At 46.9% G+C, this 19,901-nt stretch overlaps 1 protein-coding gene across 1 annotated transcript; it reads right to left on the bottom strand.

The window, feature by feature from the left end:
* Positions 1–2,822: 2,822 nt before the first annotated feature.
* LOC120317615 (heat shock cognate 71 kDa protein-like) lies at positions 2,823–17,562 on the bottom strand. Its single transcript, XM_039364339.1, has 9 exons — positions 17,405–17,562; positions 13,242–13,451; positions 10,792–10,997; positions 9,877–10,029; positions 8,680–9,235; positions 7,551–7,753; positions 5,870–6,068; positions 5,486–5,718; positions 2,823–3,342 (listed from the first exon to the last, which is right to left on the bottom strand). Exons 2-9 carry the CDS (start codon positions 13,444–13,446, stop codon positions 3,151–3,153), a joined length of 1,947 nt encoding a protein of 648 aa, XP_039220273.1. The 5' UTR covers positions 13,447–13,451; positions 17,405–17,562; the 3' UTR covers positions 2,823–3,150.
* Positions 17,563–19,901: the final 2,339 nt, after the last annotated feature.

Raw genomic sequence — 19,901 nt, 5'->3', positions numbered from 1 at the left:
GAATCAGTTGCCAAGCATCTGAATGTAAATCACAAGACCCTGGAGATGCTGCAACATTCCAGCTGATCGGCACTTCTTCTGGGCTCAGCAGGAGCGCCAGGATTAGTGCCGAGCTCCAGCTGGAGCCTGGCACTGATCCTGATGCTTCCACTGAGCTCTGACAGTCCTGAAGAAGCGTCGATCAGCTGGAAAGCAGCACTGATCCTGGCGCTTCCACTGAGCCCTGACAGCCCTGCAGCTCGAGCCGTCTCTCGCTCAGGCTTGTGCAGTGCTGCCACTGGCTCAGCTCATTCCCCCCCCCCACTACCACTTTTCTAGGATGGTTGCGTACCACCTGCCAGGTGCCAATGTACCACAGGTGGTACCCGTACCACTGGTTGAAAAACTGTTCTAGATAGTCCTCAACATACGATCACAATTGACCCCCAAATTTCTTGCTAAGCAAGACAGTTGTTAAGTGAGTTTTGCCCCATTTTATGACCTTTCTTGCCACAGTTAAGTGAATCGTTGCAGTTGTTGTGTTAGTAACATGGTTGTTAAATGAATCTGCTTTCCCCATTGACTTTGTCAGCTCACAAAAGCCACGACTCCAGGACACTGTGGCAGTCAGAGATATGAGTCAGTTGCCAAATGCCTGAATTATGATCATGTGATCATGGGGATGCTGCAACGGTTGCTAAGTGTAAAAAATGGCAATAAGTCACTTTTTTCACTCCTGTTGTAATTTGGAACGACCACTAAATAAACCGTTGTAAATCAAAGACTATGTTTACTTATTGTTTTGTTGCTTTGATTTTGTATGCTATTTGGTCGACATTGTAGACCGCCCAAAACCAACTGGCTGCAAGATGGGTAGCATATAAATTTAATAAATAAATTTATTAAATAAATAAATAATTCAGAACATTATTTCAACTCTTCCTCTCTGGTATTCCTCTATGTTGACTTACAACTCCCGGTGGCTCCAGTAAAGCTAGTTTAGTTCCATTTATTAAAATATATTAGCATAGACCAAACATAACCATTTAAAAAAAGTGAAGGATGTTGGGTAGGGGGAACGTGTGACGTCAAGAAATCAAAATGGCGGCCGGAACCATGAAATTGAAGACAATGTCTGCTCCCAGACAATGCACTTGAAAAAGGGGTGGGGCATAGATCACATGGTTGTAGCTGCCATCTTGACACTCCCCAGGCCCGCCAGGCTAGGTCCTGATGCTAGGAATTATAATTTAGCAACATTTGGAAGGCAAACTCCCACTCCTGCGCTAATGCACCACCAAACACCAACGCTAGCAACCCTACTCAAAGCAAATTCTTGAACTTATCAGGTGTTTAAAAAAGAGACATGCATTTCAGAAAGCTATTTCTAAGCGCTCAGTGGTAGCTACCGCCGTTTCATCTTTATTTACGTGGGAGTTTGTGATGCTATTTTAAACCACCTATGAAAAAGTGACCAGGTTTAGCTGGATGGTAAAGTGCACATAATCACTAGGTGATGTTTCCAAATATCTTGGCCCATTTTTGGGTAACAATGAAGAACTCAGCAGATGTCAAATGACAAGGGATTCCACATGACACGTTTTATGGAATATAAAGCCCTCTTTAGGAGCTTTCTGCAGCAAGGGAAAATTAATGGTCTATTTTAAGCTCTGTTGCCAAGATCTCTGGCAATAACATTGCCAAGGAATTTGCAAAGGGCTGCTTGCAAAACCAACATTGCTTCGAATTTTGCAACCAGTGTTCTTCTGCCAGAGCCAACTTTTCTGGTTTCTCCAGGCCAGCACACCCATCGTTCAGAGGGTACTCTTGTACAATGCTCCCACTTTCACTCCTTAGTTTCCTTTTCACTCACTTCACCCTTAGCATGGATTTCAGAACAAACAGAAGGCGCATCAACTTTGTTTCACAGTGAGGGCAGAGAAATGAAAAATTAATGGGCACCCTATCTTGAAAACTGCAGTTTTTGCCAGGTCCAATCTGAGTTGGTCACCAGGACCACAGGTTTAGTCTTCCGAGTTTTGGACTAGCCCAAGGGTAGGCAACCTTGGCTCTTTTATGACTGGTGGACTTCAACTCCCAGAATTCCCGAGCCAGCATGGCTCAGCTTGGAAACCTCTTCCTTTCCCCTCAGCATGGCTGGCTCAGGAATTCTGGGAGTTGAAGTCCACGAGTCATAGAAGAGTCAAGGTTGCCTACCCCTGGACTAGCCCATCTTCAGGGAACATCTCTCAACCCATGAGGAATAAACTCTGGTCCCGGTGACCGACTCAGATTGGTTCCTGCAACATTATCCTGAGACACGTATATTTGCCTTCATTACCGCAGTTTTTGCTTTTAAAGGGCACCCAAGGGTGCTTTTTCAAGAGGCAGTTGGACTTGTTTTTTGGGGGGGGGGACATGTTTTACTCATCCAAGAAGCTTCTTTAGCTTTGACTGGATTTGGGGAATGGAAGGATTTATATTCCTTGCCCCCAACAATCTGGGTCCTCATTTGATTGGCCTTGGAAGGATGTATCAACCTTGAGCCCGTCAGAATCGAACTATTGGCAGTCGGCAGAATTAGCCTGCAATATTGCATTCTAATCACTGCGCCACAAGACTCTTGTGGTGCCAGAAGTCCTCCCTTCTGTCTTAGACAACATCCAACTCTCCAGTGCAATTACTTCACACCTCCCCCATTTAATGGCCATTAGTTCTCTCTCTCTCTCTCTCTCTCTCTGTGTGTGTGTGTGTGTGTGTGTGTGTGTGTGTGTGTGTGTGTGTGTGTGTACGACACCTGTAATTTTCCAAAGTTGAAACAAACCACAGCGGCACAAAAGGGGTGGGTTGACAGAAGTGCAATAATTTATTCACATGAACATTATTTGGAAATCTCAGTTTGGCAGTCGGGAGAGAGGTGTGGCTCCGTTAACGGAGTGGAGAAAGAAGGCGGGAAGGGAAAGAAAAAAAGCAAAATAAGGAAGGTGTGTGAAGGTAGAAACTACCTTCACACATGGGCGCACGGAGACACAGAGGCATCCCGAACAGGCAGGAGACAACAGCTGAAATGAAGCAGAACCAACAATGGTTCTCCTTTGAAAGATACGTTGCGTTTCTTCTTCGTCTTCACCCACCCATCCGTCTCGGCAGGGCTTCAGCAGAGGCAGGAGCTTAATCCACCTCCTCGATGGTGGGACCAGAAGACCCGCCTCCAGCTCCTCCAGCGCCAGGGAAGCCCCCAGGCATTCCCCCTGGCATCCCGCCGGGCATCCCGCCAGCTCCTTGGTACAGCTTGGTGATGATGGGGTTGCACACATTCTGCAGCTCTTTCTGCTGATGCTCATATTCATCTTTTTCTGCCATCTGGGAAAGGCAATAAAATAAAATAAAATGGGAGGGCCTCAATGAAAACAACTGAATTCAAGCAAGCAAGCAGAAAATGATTCTCTTGTTGTCACTTCTTAGAAGAAATCCAGTTGGGGCCTTCAGGGCTCATAAAAAAACTGCCAAAGCAGAGTGGCATGTCATACGCAGGATGCCAACTAACTGCCTTTAGGTTTCGTTTACTTATATTTTGTTGTTCGACTTTTTATTCCACCTTTAATATTTTTATAAATAACTCAAGGCGGCAAACATACTTTCCTCCCTCTTATTTGCCACACAACAACCTTGTGAGGTGGGCTGGACTGAGAGAGAAGGACCAGCCCAGAATCACCCAGTCGGCTTTCATGCCTAAGGCAGGACTAGAACTTAGTCTCCTTGTGATTGGCCCAGAATCACCCAGCTGCCTTTCATGCCTAAGGTGGGACTAAAACTCCCAATTGCCTGGTCCCTCAATCACTAGGCCAGGGCTAGGCAACTTTGGCTCTTTTATGACTCATGGACTTCAACTCCCAGAATTCCTGAGCCAGCATGGGGGAAACTTTGGCCTCTTCATGACTCGTGGACTTCAACTCCCAGAATTTCTCAGCCAGCCATGCTGAGGGGAAAGGGAGTTTCCAAGCTGAGCCATGATGGCTCAGGAATTCTGGGAGTTGAAGTCCACGAGTCATAAAAGAGCCAAGGTTGCCTATCCTTGCACTAGACCAAATTGGATCTTCCTTTGTAATGGTAGAAAACAAAAACTCACTCAATATTTCTATGCCTGGGCAGATAAGGCTTAAATATGGGACAATCAACCTTTTGAGGTCAAGGGTTGAACTGGGATTTCAGCCGATTATCTCAGCTGCCAGCCAGTGACCGGGAGACCAACATCAAGGCGCAATTCAACCACATTTAAAATTAAATTTGATCAGTGGTTTCCGAGTGATACAAGTCTGGTTTAGTTGCTAATGCTTAAATAGGTGTCCCGGAAGCAGGAACCACATTTAGGAAGTTTCCTGGGGCAGATCTGAGAGGAGAGAAAAAGGATTGCTTTCAGACATCTTAGATCCAAATCACTTGGTGGCCACAGCTGCCCCCTAGTGGACCAAAAATGAAACACCCAAGAGCTAAATCTTTAAGACCAATGAAGATATGTCAACTTCAACTTCAATGTTGGCTGAGGAATTCTGGGAGTTGAGGTCCACGCATCTTAACGTGGTCAAGGTTGAGTAACATTGATCTGGATGCTATGGAGACAACCCTCCTCCCTTGTCAGGAGACAAGTGGACTTTAATCAGGAATACCAGTGGGTGATTCACATACAATTTTGACCCTACACGAGGGGTAGGCAACCTTGGCTCTTTTATGACTGGTGGACTTCAACTCCCAGAATTCCTGAGCCAACCATGCTGAGGGGAAAGGGAGAGGTTTCCATGCTGGCTCAGGAATTTTGGGAGTTGAAGTCCACGAGTCATAAAAGGGCTATCCCTGCACTACACCAAGGGAGAAGCCCCAAGATAATCTGGGGAAAAAGCCAGTATAAATTTGTGTTTGCAAATGATCTAGGATCAGTTCATAGAAAAAACCAAGTACCTATAACAGTTGGAGGCTTTGCTGCACTCTGGTTATATTGGCTGGGAATGTGGGCAGTTGCAATTCAGTAACATGACAAAGTCTCTAAAACAGTGGTTTTCAACCTTTTTAATGCCACGACCCCCAGCCGGTCGTAAGTCGAGGACTACTCAACTGGTGCAGCACCATTTGCAGAATGGGACTTTAGGCGGGCTCAGCAGGGCAGAGACAGCCTGGACAATTCCTATTGGCTTTTGAAAGCCAATAGAATTAGACTCTATTCAAGAGAGTCTATTCTATTGGCTTTCAAAAGCCAATAGAATGAAAGGGAGTAACACAGCTAAGAAAAAGGGGGAAAAAATGGCGGACTGCGTTGTTTGGCGACCCCCCGTGAAATGGTCGTTCGATCCCAAATGGGGTCCCAACCCACAGGTTGAGAACCACTGCTCTAAAAGTATAATTATAAAGCCTGAGATCCTACAGCTTTGTGAAGAACCCCCATGGAAACAACTTGAGCAAGAAAGAACAGGATTTAACCAACACCACCAGCCTTCCCTGTCCCTTCACTCACCTGGTTCCTGTCCAGCCAGGAAATGACCTCATTGCATTTATCCAGGATCTTCTGCTTGTCCTCTGGAGACAGCTTGTCCTTCAGCTTCTCGTCTTCTGCGGTGCTCTTCATGTTGAAGGCCAGAGACTCTAAGGAGTTCTTTGCAGCTATCTTCTCCCGCTGGACCTCGTCCTCAGCCTTGTACTGTTCTGCTTCTTGGACCATGCGTTCAATCTCCTCTTTGCTGAGACGGCCTGGGCGGGAGGAAAGGAAAAGAGGAGTTAGCACGAGATAGAAACAAAACAAGATTCGCTGCAAATCAATCCTTTTCTGAAGCTGGTACCTTCTGATTGGGCTGGAGTTTCAATTTCTGAAACCGATTGGGCCAGTGGACCAGCACCTCACCTTTATCATTGGTAATGGTGATCTTGTTCTCCTTGCCCGTGCTCTTGTCAGCTGCAGATACGTTGAGGATCCCATTGGCATCAATGTCAAAGGTCACTTCGATCTGGGGAACGCCCCGAGGAGCAGGCGGGATGCCCGTCAATTCAAACTTGCCCAGCAAATTATTGTCTTTGGTCATGGCACGCTCACCCTCATACACCTGTCATCACAAAACAAGCAGGGTAGACAGTCAAGCTTGAGACCTTTATTACCAACCAAGAGTTTGATAAAAGAAAACACTCAGGAATCTGCAGTTTGGTTTTTAGGGGGTGGCATGAATTTACTATCAAGAACGAAATTTTGGCAGCTACATGCCTCTTCGTTTCTTCTTGCCATTAGAGTTTGGGGGGGGGGTGTGTTGCTTTAAAAGTTTTTAGATGGAGAAATGAAACGTCATTGATTTTGCTAAATACTGTAAGAGCCTGAGCCATTTCCAAGGACACTGAAGCAGGTGCGGAAGAAAAGCAGACGGTTCCCATAACAAAGGGAAACGGTTTACAGTGACTATGTGAAAGGGGGGGGGGGCTTGGACGATGAGACTGTTGTTTAATTCTTTGATCTGGTGTCTGAGAATCTCAGAGTGAATTTTGCCTTCGATAGTACTATGCCGTGTATTCAATACACAGTAAGAATTCTGGAATTGGATTGAGCCTATTGCATTTATTTGGATTCTTGAGCTGGATGTTGACATTTACCCTTTAGCCTAGCATCTATTTTATGGGTTCCTTAACCAAGTTGACAATATAGTTGGCTGGGAAACATGCCCCCTCCAAAAAAGGGGGGGAGGGGAAAGGACAACTGGCAGCCAAGTGGATAGATTTAGTTAAGGTAGGGATGAAGGCACTGATGGACTAACTCAGTGGTTCTCAACCTGTGGGTTGGGACCCTATTTGGGGTCAAACGGCCATTTCACGGGGGTCGCCAAACAACGCAGTCCGCCGTTTTTTCCCCCTTTTCCTTAGCTGTGCTACTCTCTTTTATTCTATTGGCTTTTGAAAGCCAATAGAATAGATTCTCTTGAATAGAGTCTACTTCTATTGGCTTTCAAAAGCCAATAGGAATTGTCCAGGCTGTCTCTGCCCTGCTGAGCCTGCCAAAAGTCCCATTCTGCAAACGGTGCTGCACCAGTTGAGTAGTTCTTAACTTACGACCGGTTGGGGTCGCGGCATTAAAAAGGTTGAGAACCACAGGACTAACTTGTCATGGAGAAAGGTTAAGTGGCTGCTAACTAGCAGTCAACAATGGTCTGATGGCATGTAATCGTCACCATGACCAGACTAATAAGTAGATGTCATTTGAAACCCTTTTGGAACTGGTACCAGTAAGCTAGGGGAGAGATCCACGCAGCTGTTTTATCCCTTCTCCCGAAGCTATGTCACTTTGCACATATGGAACCAGGTAAAAGGTTGAAAAATTTCTTTCTGAAGTTTGGTTTTACAGGCGGATTCCCTTGCTCACCAGAAAACGTATCATTCTTTGCACGCCTGAAGGTCATTTGAATTTTGAAAAAAATCAAAAACAAAAAACTAAACCATCTTTCTTTTCCATCTATGTCTTCTGTGGTCCTTGGCTTCTTAGCCATCAATCCGTATGTTCTTCTACCACTCCCAGCTCCATCCTGCCTTGATGTAACGTTGCTTACCTGAATAAGCACTCCAGGCTGGTTGTCGGAGTAAGTGGTGAAGGTCTGGGTTTGTTTGGTGGGGATGGTGGTGTTTCGCTTGATGAGGGCTGTCATCACCCCACCTGCAGTCTCAATACCCAGGGAAAGAGGGGTGACATCTAAAAGGAGGAGGTCTTGCACGTTTTCAGACTTGTCCCCACACAAGATGGCAGCCTGGACAGCTGGAAGAGCAAAGCAGGAAAGCCGGTCAAGATCTAATCATGCATCTCCTAGAATAGCTAACTCAGTGGTTCTCAACCCGTGGGTCGGAACCCCATTTGGGGTCGAACGACCATTTCACGGGGGTCGCCAAACAACGCAGTCCGCCATTTCCCCCCCCTTTTCCTTAGCTGTGCTACTCCCTTTTATTCTATTGGCTTTCAAAAGCCAATAGGAATTGTCCAGGCTATCTCTGCCCTGCTGAGCTTGCCAAAAGTCCCATTCTGCAAACGGTGCTGCACCAGTTGAGTAGTCCTCGACTTACGACCTGTTGGGGGGTTGCGGCATTAAAAAGGTTGAGAACCGCTGAGCTAACTGGATCTTCCTAGGAAGCAACAAATGCACTGTCCCAAATGTGCTTTTTCAAAAGGCAACTGGATTTTGTTTGTCCTTGAAGATGTTTCACTTCTCATCCAAGAAGCTTCTTCAGTTCTGCAGAAGCGTTTTGGATGAGAAGTGAATTACTTTCAGAATTACAAACAGAATCGAGTTACCTTTTGAAAAAGCACCTTTGGGATAACCATGACCTGGATGACTGAGAACCTTCAGAGATGTTCACCAAATGCACTAGGCTTCCTTTCCATTTACACAAGAGGTGTCCAGCCTTGACAACATGAAAGACCTCTGGACTTCAATTCCCAGAAGTCCCCAATCAGCTATGCTGGCTGGGGAATTCTGGGAGTTGAAGTCCACATGTCTTCAAGTTGCCAAGTCTGAGACACCTCTGGTTCACACCATACAATGGGTTTACCTATAAACAATAAGGCACAGCTTAACCAACCAGGTCTTCGCATATCATGAACAAGGTCATGTCCTATAAGCTGGACGCAGAAGGTTCCCACTTCTGTTTCTTACTCCATCACAATACACTGCCCCTTTCTATGCTTACCTGCTCCATAAGCCACTGCTTCATCTGGATTGATGCTCTTGTTGAGCTCTCTGCCGTTGAAGAAGTCCTGCAGAAGCTTCTGGATCTTGGGAATGCGGGTTGAGCCCCCCACCAGCACTATGTCGTGGACCTGGGCCTTGTCCAACTTGGCATCCCGCAAAGCCTTCTCCACCGGCTCCAGGGTACCCCGGAAGAGGTCAGCATTCAGCTCCTCAAAGCGAGCCCGGGTGATGGAGGTGTAGAAGTCAATGCCCTCATAGAGGGAGTCAATTTCAATGGAAGCCTGGGTGGAGGAGCTGAGGGTACGCTTGGCCCGCTCGCAAGCCGTGCGCAGCCGCCGGACGGCCCGCTTATTGTCCGTGATGTCCTTCTTATGCTTGCGCTTGAATTCCGACACGAAGTGGTTCACCATGCGATTGTCAAAATCCTCGCCACCCAGGTGAGTGTCTCCAGCTGTAGATTTCACTTCAAAGATGCCATCCTCAATCGTCAGAATGGACACATCAAAGGTGCCACCACCCAGGTCAAAAATGAGGACATTTCGCTCACCACCCACCTGAAAATAAGACAACCCAATTAGTTGAAAACAGGAAACTTATTTTGCACAGATATTCATATCCTAGGACAAGGATAGGCAACCTTGGCTCTTTTATGACTCGTGGACTTCAACTCCCAGAATTCCTGAGCCAGCATGGCTCAGCATGGCAATCTCTCCCTTTCCCCTCAGCATGGTTGGCTCAGGAATTCTGGGAGTTGAAGTCCACATAAAAGGTCCAAGGGTTGCCTATCCCTGTCCTAGAGGAAGCTGAGCTGTGTGGTTAGCAAAAACCTAGACCAGGGGTACGCAACCTTGGCTTTTATGACTCGTGGACTTCAACTCCCAGAATTCCTGAGCCAGCATGGCTCAGCATGGAAACCTCTCCCTTTCCCCTCAGCATGGCTGGCTCAGGAATTCTGGAAGTTGAAGTCCACGAGTCATAAAAGAGCCAAGGTTGCCTACTCCTGTCCTAGGACGAAGGCCGCCAAATACGAAATAGATATAAGCAACTCAAATACCAGAGATTATTCTCCATGCTAGTGTTCTCCCGGTATAGTAGTCTACATCTTCCAATCAAAGTTGGACAGGCTCTAGTAAATGCCAATAAACTCATCTTGCCATTAAAAACCCAAACATATGTAGGAATGTTGCATCCATACCTTTTTATCCAGACCATACGCAATGGCTGCTGCGGTGGGTTCGTTGATGATGCGAAGAACATTCAGGCCAGCAATGGTGCCAGCATCTTTGGTGGCTTGCCGCTGAGAGTCGTTAAAATAAGCTGGGACTGTGATTACTGCATTGGTAATCGTCTGTGGTAGAGGGAAGGAAAGATCAGGTCAGCGAAAAGTAATACGGTCTCTTTTCCATGTTACTTTGGACGAGAAAATGAACAGAAATCTCACTATTAATGCCTTCATCTTATAAGCTCCCTACTTCCTTTCTTTGAGCTAAAAACAAGATCTGGAGTTCAAGATGTAGCATCTTTAGCCTCCAAATGACCCAGCTTCTTTCCATTCCTTTCTGGGATAATTCTTGGGACAGAGTATCATTGCACCATGCCAGAGGTCAGTTCTTTTGTTTTCAAACTGGTATTTTATCACCAGGGGCCGAGTACAGAGGCAATCCTTGGCTTACGACCGCAACTGAGCCTGTTGTTAAGCAAGGCAGCCGTTCAGGTGAATTTTGCCCCATCTGACCACCTTTCTTGCCACACTTGTTAAATGAATCACTGCAGTTGCTAAGCGAATCTGGATTCCCCAGTGACTGCTTGTCAGAAGATTGCAAAAAGGTGATCACATGATCCCGGGACACTGCAACTGTCACAGATGAGCCAGTTGCCAAGTGTCCAAATTTGGATCACATGACCCTGGGGATGCTGCAACGGTCTTTGAGTACGAAAAAAAGGCCATAAGTCACTTTTTTTCAGTGCCGTTGTAACTCTGAATGGTCACTACATGAACTGTTGTAACTCGAGGACTACCTGTATACAGCATTATTGTCTCCTCTGCTTCGTTTCTCCTGCAGGCCAGATACACACCCAGCTTGAGAAGGCTGCCCTTGTTGTCACTCACCTTGCCCAGGTAAGCCTCTGCAATTTCCTTCATCTTGGTGAGCACCATAGAGGAGATCTCTTCAGCGTAGAAAGACTTCTCCTCAGCCTTATATTCCACTTGCACCTTGGGGCGGCCCCCGTCATTGATCACGTGGAAAGGCCAGTGTTTCATGTCGGAGTGCACTATGGGATCATCGTAACGTCGGCCAATCAGGCGCTTGGCATCTGAGAAGGGAGAAGATTCAAAGCACTGAAGGCTTCCCTCAGCAAGACACAGCCTCCCTCAAAAGTGAAGAACGTCTTGAACAGGAGTCTTCAAACTTGGCCCTTTTATGACTTGTGGACTTCAACTCCCAGAATTCCTGAGCCAGCCTTGAAGACCCCTGGTCTTGAACGTTACCAGGCCTACAGTCAATCTTTTCTAGCAGGGGCGGGCAAGTTCCAAGTTTGTGTTTTAACTCTGATTTTTATGGCTAAGCCTCCCCAGATTTATTAAACAGTGAAAAGCAACAAGATCCTTGGGATCAAACAGCTCTCTCATCATCCCAGTGGTGGCGACAGCGTGGAAGTTTCAGGGAGTTAAGTGACGGATTTGATTTCTTCTTAAGTTTAAAAGTTTTGGGCTCTTTCTGAGTGAACCTGCTTACTGAATAAAGAAAGGGGGGGGGGATCTATGGCTGCAAAGCTTTTATCAGTGAAAGTCTCAGACTTCTGGTTCCTATCCCAGAGTCATGTGCCTGCCACCCATCCAAGGTCAGGTCTTGTGACCAAAGGGCATGAAGCCCTGGTGCCAGCTTTTAATAAAAGCCTTGGTACTGGCCTTTAGGCTGGGGATGCTGTACGGAATTTAACATTGAGTACTTTGGAAGTTAGCTGTCCTTGTGGCCTCTGTGCTGCTATTTATTAAGGAGCTCCTGAGAGTTTATAACAGGGGTGTCAAACTCAATTTCATTGAGGGTCACATCAGCATTGTGGTTGCCCTCAGGGGGCTGGGTAGCTGTGGCCTACTGGGTGGGCGTGGATGGAGTGAGTGTGGCCTACTGGGTGGGCATGGCCAACTCTACATCGTTCGCGTCAAAGGCGCTTGTGGGGGCCTGGGCAGGAGTGGGACAGATCTGAGGGTCTCTGGCAGAACGGGGTGGGACCGGGGCAAGCACCAAGGCATGGTCCAGTGGAGGACCCTCACTGCCTGCTGAAACCCCTCCACCGGAGCCCATCAAGCCGGATAGGTGAAGTAGGCAAGGGCCATTTGCTGGCCATTTCCAAGCGATGGTGCATTTCTTCATTCCTCACAAACGGTAACACCTCCCCAGCATGCACCCAGGGGGGCGGGGCTGACGCGGCAGGGTCTGGTTCCTCGCTGTTTCTGGATGACCTTGTGGAGCTAAGACTGAATGTGTTTCAGCATAGATGGCCACCACAAAATTGTACATTGGCTCCTGGCCGGCCTGGGCCAGGGCCAAGGCAGTGGGGGCCGTTCCCTCACTGTTTCCAGGATGGCTTTGCAGGCCACATGAAACCACTTCGCGGGCCACATCCGGCCCCCGGCCCTTGTGTTTGACATGTCTGGTTTATAAGATAAGAAAATATTTGCAGCTCAGGGTTGAACTGTGGGGTCCTTGGTGCTCTCTGAGCTTGCTGGTTTTCTTGCAGACGTTTCATGACCCAACTAGGTAACATCATCGATGCTAAAAGGGGGTGGAGTTTGCTGTTTAGTCTCTTGTCCTGTCAGTATTGGTGGGAGTGGATGTTGCTTCCCAACAAGCCTCAATCAAGGAACCAAGTACACTCCCGCCAATACTGACAGGACAAGCCACTAGCATAAAAAATAGTAGCAAATCCCACTTCCTTTCTAGCACTGATAATGTTACCAAGTTTGGTAAGGAAATGTCTGCAAGAAAACAACCAAACTCAGAGAGCAGCAAAGACCCCCCCCCCCCGTTTATAAGAGATTTGGGTATCATCTTGTTTTGGTATGTAGTAGCAGCGGCGAAGTGGTCAGAATGCAGTATTGCGGGCAAACTCTGCTCACTGCCAGGAGTTCGATCCTGACCTGCTCAAGGCCGACTCAGCATTCCATCATTCCAAGGTCGGGAAAATGAGGACCCAGATTATTGGGGACAATATGTCAAGTCTGTGAACCGCTTGGAGAATACTATAAAGCACTATGAAGCGGTGTAGAAGTGCTATTGCTAGGTATGCTTTTTATGTTATGCTTTTAGCTCTGTTTGCTTGAGTTAATAATAAAGCTTAAAATCTCTGGGGTCCAAAAGAATCAATTTCCCGGAAATCACTGCCTTGACCTTTGGCAAAAACAGGCCTGGTCTTTGCAAGAACCTCTCGTTGTTTCTACAGCCTTGCCCCAACTAAAGTGGCCTTCAGAGGGTTTTTTGATTTTCACCTCCCCGCAATTCCTTAGACCTCTGGCCTCAATTTCTGGCAGAAGCAGGCTCAGTTTCGCCCTCTTACCAAAGACAGTGTTGGTGGGATTCATGGCCACTTGATTCTTGGCAGCGTCACCAATGAGGCGCTCTGTGTCTGTGAAAGCCACGTAGCTGGGTGTGGTGCGGTTGCCCTGGTCGTTGGCGATGATCTCCACCTTGCCATGCTGGAAAACACCTACGCAGGAGTAGGTGGTCCCCAAATCAATGCCGACAGCTGGACCCTTGGACATGTTGCCTACAAAAAGAGGCCCATCATAGATTAATACAGAATTCTCAAGAGAGTATCTCATTTCTCAGCCTGTCTTCCTATCTGCAATTGGGAACAAATAATATGGCCTGACTGCAGTTGGAAGACTGTTAGGCAGGGATCTTCAAACTTAGGCCTTTTATGACTTGTGGACTTCAACTCCCAGAATTCCTCAGCCAGGCACGTTGGCTGGAAGGCTGTTAGGCAGCGGCCTTCAAACTTGGCCCTTTTATGACTTGTGGACTTCAACTCCCAGAATTCCTGAGCCACCATGTCTCAGCTTGGAAATCTCTCCCTTTTCCCTCAGCATGGCTGACTCAGGAATTCTGGGAGCTGAAGTCCAGGAGTCATAAAAGAGCCAAGGTTGCCTACCTCTGGTCTAAGAAGCTCTCATTCCAGGATAAACAATAGGCTAAGCAACATTCTGGACCATGGGGCCAAGTCTCCAAAATGAGGGATATGGATTAAATCTCTAAGACTCGTATTCTTTAAAAAAAAAAGCACCCATTCAATTACCCCATTTTCTCCCTCTTATGAATCCACATTTTGCTATGGTGCAGCAAATGTTTTGCATGCACTAAGTATTTTTAATTGACTGGGGGCCCCCTAGAGGAAATATTTCAGAAGGGTAAAAAAATTGGAAATCCTAAATAACTGGGAAAAAACCCCCAGGAGAGCCACTGAAGGTTTGCATTTTAACTGTGCAAGAATTTAAAATAGCCAAAGAATTCTGCACATGCTCAGTGTCTTCCGAATTTGCTGGATGGGGGGGGGGCGGGGGGAAGAGAGCTCATTTAAAGAAGTGAATTGTAGACACACATACCTAGCTGTCTTAAAATTATTCCTGCGTGCCCAGATTTAAAACAGCGAATTAAGAAAATGCTTTTAAAAACGCAATTTAAGAAAAGAAAAAAAACAGCAATTGTCAGTTTATTAGGCAGATGCAAGCTGGAAAATAATCAAAGGAAGACTTTTAGCAACTGCAATCCAAAGATCTAACAATGTTCTCTGAGCAGGAAGCAGGTTTTTCAAAACGCTGTTGGGCTACCCAAGATAAGATATGGAGGGGAGGGGGGGGGAGAAAAACCTCAGTGACAGCCCCACCCTGCTCAGCCATGCCAGGGACTACACTTCAAAAAAAGACTTGCGCCATCGACTTGCGTTGCAGGCTTCCCCCCCCCTCCCACCAAACTTGCTTCCAGAATAGGAAAGATTTTTCTAGAACTCCACCAGTGGGCTGACTTGGAGACTGCAGCTGCAGCAATTTCAAACAGCTGGCAACTACACAGCTCTAAACCACACAAGCCCCAGCAAGATTAGGCAGACAATTCTGCATCTTTATCTAAAATACCCCTGCTTCTAAAGAAAAAAAAAAAAAGGATTAATTCTGATAACTAGACCTAAAGGTGTTTTTTTTTTTTTTTTTTTTAAAAAGGCAACTGGATTTTCTTAAGTTTTGTTTTTCTTTTGAAAAATGTTTGACTTCTCATTTCCGACGGTTTTTTTTTCCCCCCAGTTCTTGGATAAGAAGCAAAAGGTTTCCAAAAGGAAAAAAAAAAAGTCCCACTTGTTTTTTGGAAAAGAAAAAAAAAAAGCACCTTTGGGATAACCATGACCTGGATGATTGAGACTCTCCATAGAGATTCAATCTCACTAGATTTTCTTGTATTGCTGGCAAGAGACCTGTAAATCTCACAGGATTGGTAGATCTTTCATAAACAGCCCCAACCCAACAATAGAAAAGAAATAAGGAAAGAAGAAAAAAAGGAATAAGCAACAGGGCCAAGTTCCCAGACCATTTTAAAGACTTTTACTCAATTCTGGTACTTATTCTTGTTTGTTATCTCCAGAACAGAACCCCTATTTCAGAGATCTTCAAACTTGGCCCTTTTATGGCTTGTGGACTTCAATTCCCAGAATTCCTCAGCCAGTGTGCCTGGCTGGGGAATTCTGGGAGTTGAAGTCCACAAGTCATAAAAGGGCCAAGTTTGAAAACCCCTGCCCTATTTCATCTGTCAGAGCAATAAGGCTCTCTGGGATTTGTGTGACTAAAAACTGAATCCAGGAGAGTGGGAAATACCAGGTTAATGCTTAGAAAGAACCAAGTCCTAACTACTCCTTGATAGAGGTTTTAACTTTTCAGGCTGAAAAATCTATTTTCCTACAAGCACAGAAATAGAACTGCTGCTCAGGATTTTGTGTTTTTTTTTAATCAATCAACACTACTCAAAATCCACAAACTTGCTTCCAAAATAAAACCTTACAATTAGTTTCTCAAACTTTATTCTGGCCGGGACACCATCATCCAAAGTCTTCATTTCAGCCCAAATCTTATATTTTTTTTTAAATATTTTTTTTTTAAAAGTCCAAAAAATAGACAGAGGTTTTTTTTCCCATTGATTTAACCTTTCCCAGTGGAAAAAAAATTTTTCTGGCTGAAGTGCGTCATAAAAAAATAATCTTTTAAGTAATACAGAAAGAATGGAGATAATTGCTTGCCATTAAGGCAATGAACTTTTTTTTTTAAAGTAAAGGTCATAAATTACAAAAGAGAGGCAAGACTTTAAATTAAGCCCACCGCAATGGGAGGATAAGCAAGTTATTTAAAAAAAAAAAACAATTTTTTTTTTCAAAACAAATGGCACAATCTAATCCCTCTCTGCTTATTTACTTATGAATTAAAATATTTATTTAAAGCGGCCTCCCGGGCAAGTTTCATTTTCTTTCGACGCTGGATTGAGCATTCTGAATGAATCCCTATTAATAATTTGGGAGTCCCGGGTTTTACAAGGAATGAGATCCACTTCCCAACTCTTTCCATTTGCCCGCGCGCAACAGACACTTTTCTGCGCGCAGTTCCAGCAGGAAATCCTCCCGAACTGTGATCAGATGGCTCAAGTCAAAGTGACTTAAAATAAAGAAGAAAAAAAGAAAGGGATTGTGGTTCTGGCTTTATGCAACGTCTATGATACCAGCTCTTTTTTGGGGAGAAGGGGGGGGGAGGAGCTTCCCGTAGGATAGAGACCAGACCTTCTCGATGCTTCCTCTGCATTCTTCAGCAACAGGATAGCAAAGGGTTAAAGACTGCAAAGCAAAAACCAACTGCGTGCAAAAGGGGGGGAAAAAAAACCCACTTTGCAATAAACCGTCTTTTCCCCGAGGCTGCAAGCAAAAAGAACCCCCCTTTTTCCGGTGGGCGGGGGGGATCCAGGGGGAACTAGCTTATGCCACCCCCTCCCCACACTTTTCCAAGTCTAAGGAACAAACGGGATGTAGTGGGATTCCGACGTGTCCAACAGCAAATCGGTGAGTTCTTAGCGAAGGCGATAAGGATCACACACGTCTGAGGTCTCTCCCGCACCATTCCCACGTTCAGTCTCCCCTTTTCCCTCCCCCCCTACGACCCCTTAGGCCAGCCTAATCGGTTGACTCAACCCTGCCCCTTTTTTCCCCAATGCAATAGCCCTTCGATTCTCAAGACCACGCGAAACACGGGCGCCCCTTCCTAAACTCGCCCTTGCCAGCGTTCACACCGACACGCTTCTTCTCCCGCCAACCGAATCAGCCCGCTGCTTTCTAACCGTTAAAGGCAGATAGATCCCAAGCAAAGCGGGCTGGCTTCACCGCGGGCGCCTAACTCTGCAAAAAGGGAGCCGCCGGCCCGACTTCAACGCAACTTTCAACAACTTGCCCCAAAGGCGGCGGCGGCGGGCGCGTCGCGCGAACGAGACCGGCGGGCCAGTAGTTAACCCGCTGCGGGTTCGCGGCCGCGCGCGCTTGCACGGGCAGGAAAAGAAGCTGAGACCTTGATGATGATGATAATAATAATAATAAAAAAAAAAAGCCCAAAAACCCTCGCGCCGAGCAGGACTCTTTGCACGAGTCGTGGGGATGCGACGCCTCTGCAATTCCTCCTCCTAGCAACTTGCGCTCCCAGGTACCTTTTTGCTCTCGTTGCAATCGCTTCTCGTGGAATCCCCAAAGCGCTTTCGCGGTCGCTTTTTCTTTTTTTTAAGCCGCCGTTGCAAACCGCCACCCGCTTTCTTGCAAGCGTTTCTTATAAAACTCCGCTTGCCCGCCTCTGCCCGACTTTATAGGCAAGAGCCCCGCTCCCTCCCCGCCCCTTCTAGTACATTCCTACCATCCTCCTCCCTTTCCCCCCCCCCGCCGGGCTCTGACACTTTACAGAAGCTTCTCGACTTGGCTGCTTGCTTTCGTCCAATCCGGATTCGCGTCGGCTTGTCAGTCGCGGCGAGCGTGCCTTGCAAAAAGCGCGTTCCCGCGGCCGCCGCTCCCCGGGCCGAACGTTCAAGAAAGCTTTAGAAAGCTCGCGCTCCCGCCTTTCCATTGCACGTGCACGGGAGCGGGATGGGGAGGGGGGAGACCCGCTCGTCGTCTCCAAATAAAGCTTCCCGCTGGAAACCTTTCGCTCCCCCCCTCGCCCCCCTCCCCGGGAGCCCGAGTTCACTTTCTAATTTTATTCGGATGCGCAGAAAAGCGCGGCGGGGGGGGAGGTTTTGCAAAAGGAGGCTATGCTGGCTGAGAGATTCTGGAAGATGAAGTCCACGAGTCATCAAAGAGCCAAGGTTGCCTACCCCTGGTCTAGACCTAAGAGTTCAGGGGTAGACAACCTTGGCTCTTTGATGACTCGTGGACTTCATCTCCCAGAATTCCTGAGCCAGCCATGCTGAGGAGAAGGACAGGTTCCAAGCTGAGCCATGCTGGCTCAGGGATTCTGGGAGTTGAAGTCCATGAGTCAGAAAGCGGCCTAGGCCAGAGGTAGGCAACCTTGGCTCTTTTATGACTGGCGGACTTCAACTCCCAGAATGCCTGAGCCAGCATATCTCAGCATAGAAAACCTCTCCCTTTCCCTTCAGCATGGCTGGCTCAGGAATTCTAGGAGATGAAGTCCACGAGTCATAAAAGAACCAAGGTTGACTACCCCTGCCCTAGCTCTAGAGTCCAGGTAAAGTGGTACCTGGAAAAATATTAATGGTCTGACAAAGAATATGGGTAAAAAGCAGATGGCCCACCAAAGATTGTGTGTGTAAGGGAGGTTTGTTTTGCTTACAAGACAACTCTTAAATTTAGGATGGCCAGACATCCTGTTCCCAGCTCTGCACATGATATATTACTAACTGCTTGTCACATGGTGTATCTAAATTGCTTAACACTTGATATATTGCTGATTGCTAAAAACATTCCAATGTAAACGAGGAGCTATCGATTATAGATCTGTCCAGTAGTTTTCCCATGTTAGAATAAGGACCTATAGAATGTAACCATGTGAGGCATGTGACCTGCTCAGGAAATAACTCTGCTTGAAGGGTTATAAAAATGGTCATCAATGTACAATCTGGGTTCAGATTCCTTCAGCCAGGATGGCTCTCTGAACCTGCGCAATAAACTTCCCTTTCCTGAAAGAGCTGATTCAAGTTTTTTTTTAATTCTATAACATTTTCTGGTGCGTTGGCCGGGAAAAGCTTGAGTGAGGCGATATTTCGCTGAGGACGGCTGGACCCTTCGGACCTGCTGGTAAGCCATCTCTGAACAATTCTCCAGGCGCCATGGGGGTGTGTTTCCTCCAGGAGACAGCTGTGACTTCTCAGCAGAGCCGACAGTACTGAAGGCCAGTCCAAGAACCCTTTGGGAAAGGAAAGGAAGTCTGAACCAACTCCTGGCCAGGATGGGTGTAACTACAAGGCAGGCGAGTATGTGTTTAAAGTAATGGTACCTATCTCACTTGAAGATAGAAGAGGGGGCCTGATCACTCCCCTGGACTCGGGACGGCGATCCTAATGAAGTCCGTGTTAGGTTGTGTGGGTGGTTAAGCCAGTGCATTCCCTACTAGTGACCGCCGGCGCTGTAGGTCATTGGCAGTGTGTTAGGATGGGGGGGCGTAGTATGGATGTGGGGTGGCCCCCAGAGGGGACTTTTAAGAAAACTATCCTAACCAATTTTAGTATATAGATCAGTGGGGGGATGCAGTAGCAGGACGAGCTGATGAGTTATTGCAATGTCAAGCTGAAATGGTTCATTTGTGTGTGGCTAGACCCAAAGGAAAAAAAGCTTCAAGTACAAACTAAAAGAGTGAAAGATGTGAAGATTTCAGAAACTAAGGTGTCAGATGCTAAGAAGGAGATAAGGATGGAGGTAGAGGAGTTGATTCTCAGACCTCCTCCCTACATTCCACCTTTCTCCCCCTTCCCCCCCCAGTGCCGGCTGTGGCAGAGCCAGCAGCCGCTCTGACGGAGGAAGGGCTGATTGCCCCTGCTGTGTCCGAAGAAAGGCAGCCAGCTGTGAGATGAAAACAGAAAGGGGGAGGCTGTCAGCCCCCAAGGAGGAAGGGGATTTGGAAGGTCTCTCTGTAAATGTGAGGGGAGAAGCAAGTAAAGAGGAGCAATTTTTGAATATTTTGTTGACTCCCGAGGAAAGGGA

Source organism: Crotalus tigris, unplaced genomic scaffold, assembly GCF_016545835.1.
Source record: "Crotalus tigris isolate CLP2741 ecotype Arizona unplaced genomic scaffold, ASM1654583v1 scf7180000019753.2282721675:598951, whole genome shotgun sequence".
Lineage (NCBI taxonomy): Eukaryota > Metazoa > Chordata > Lepidosauria > Squamata > Viperidae > Crotalus > Crotalus tigris.
Note: the sequence above shows the minus strand (reverse complement) of the source record. Positions and strands in the feature narration are given on the sequence as shown.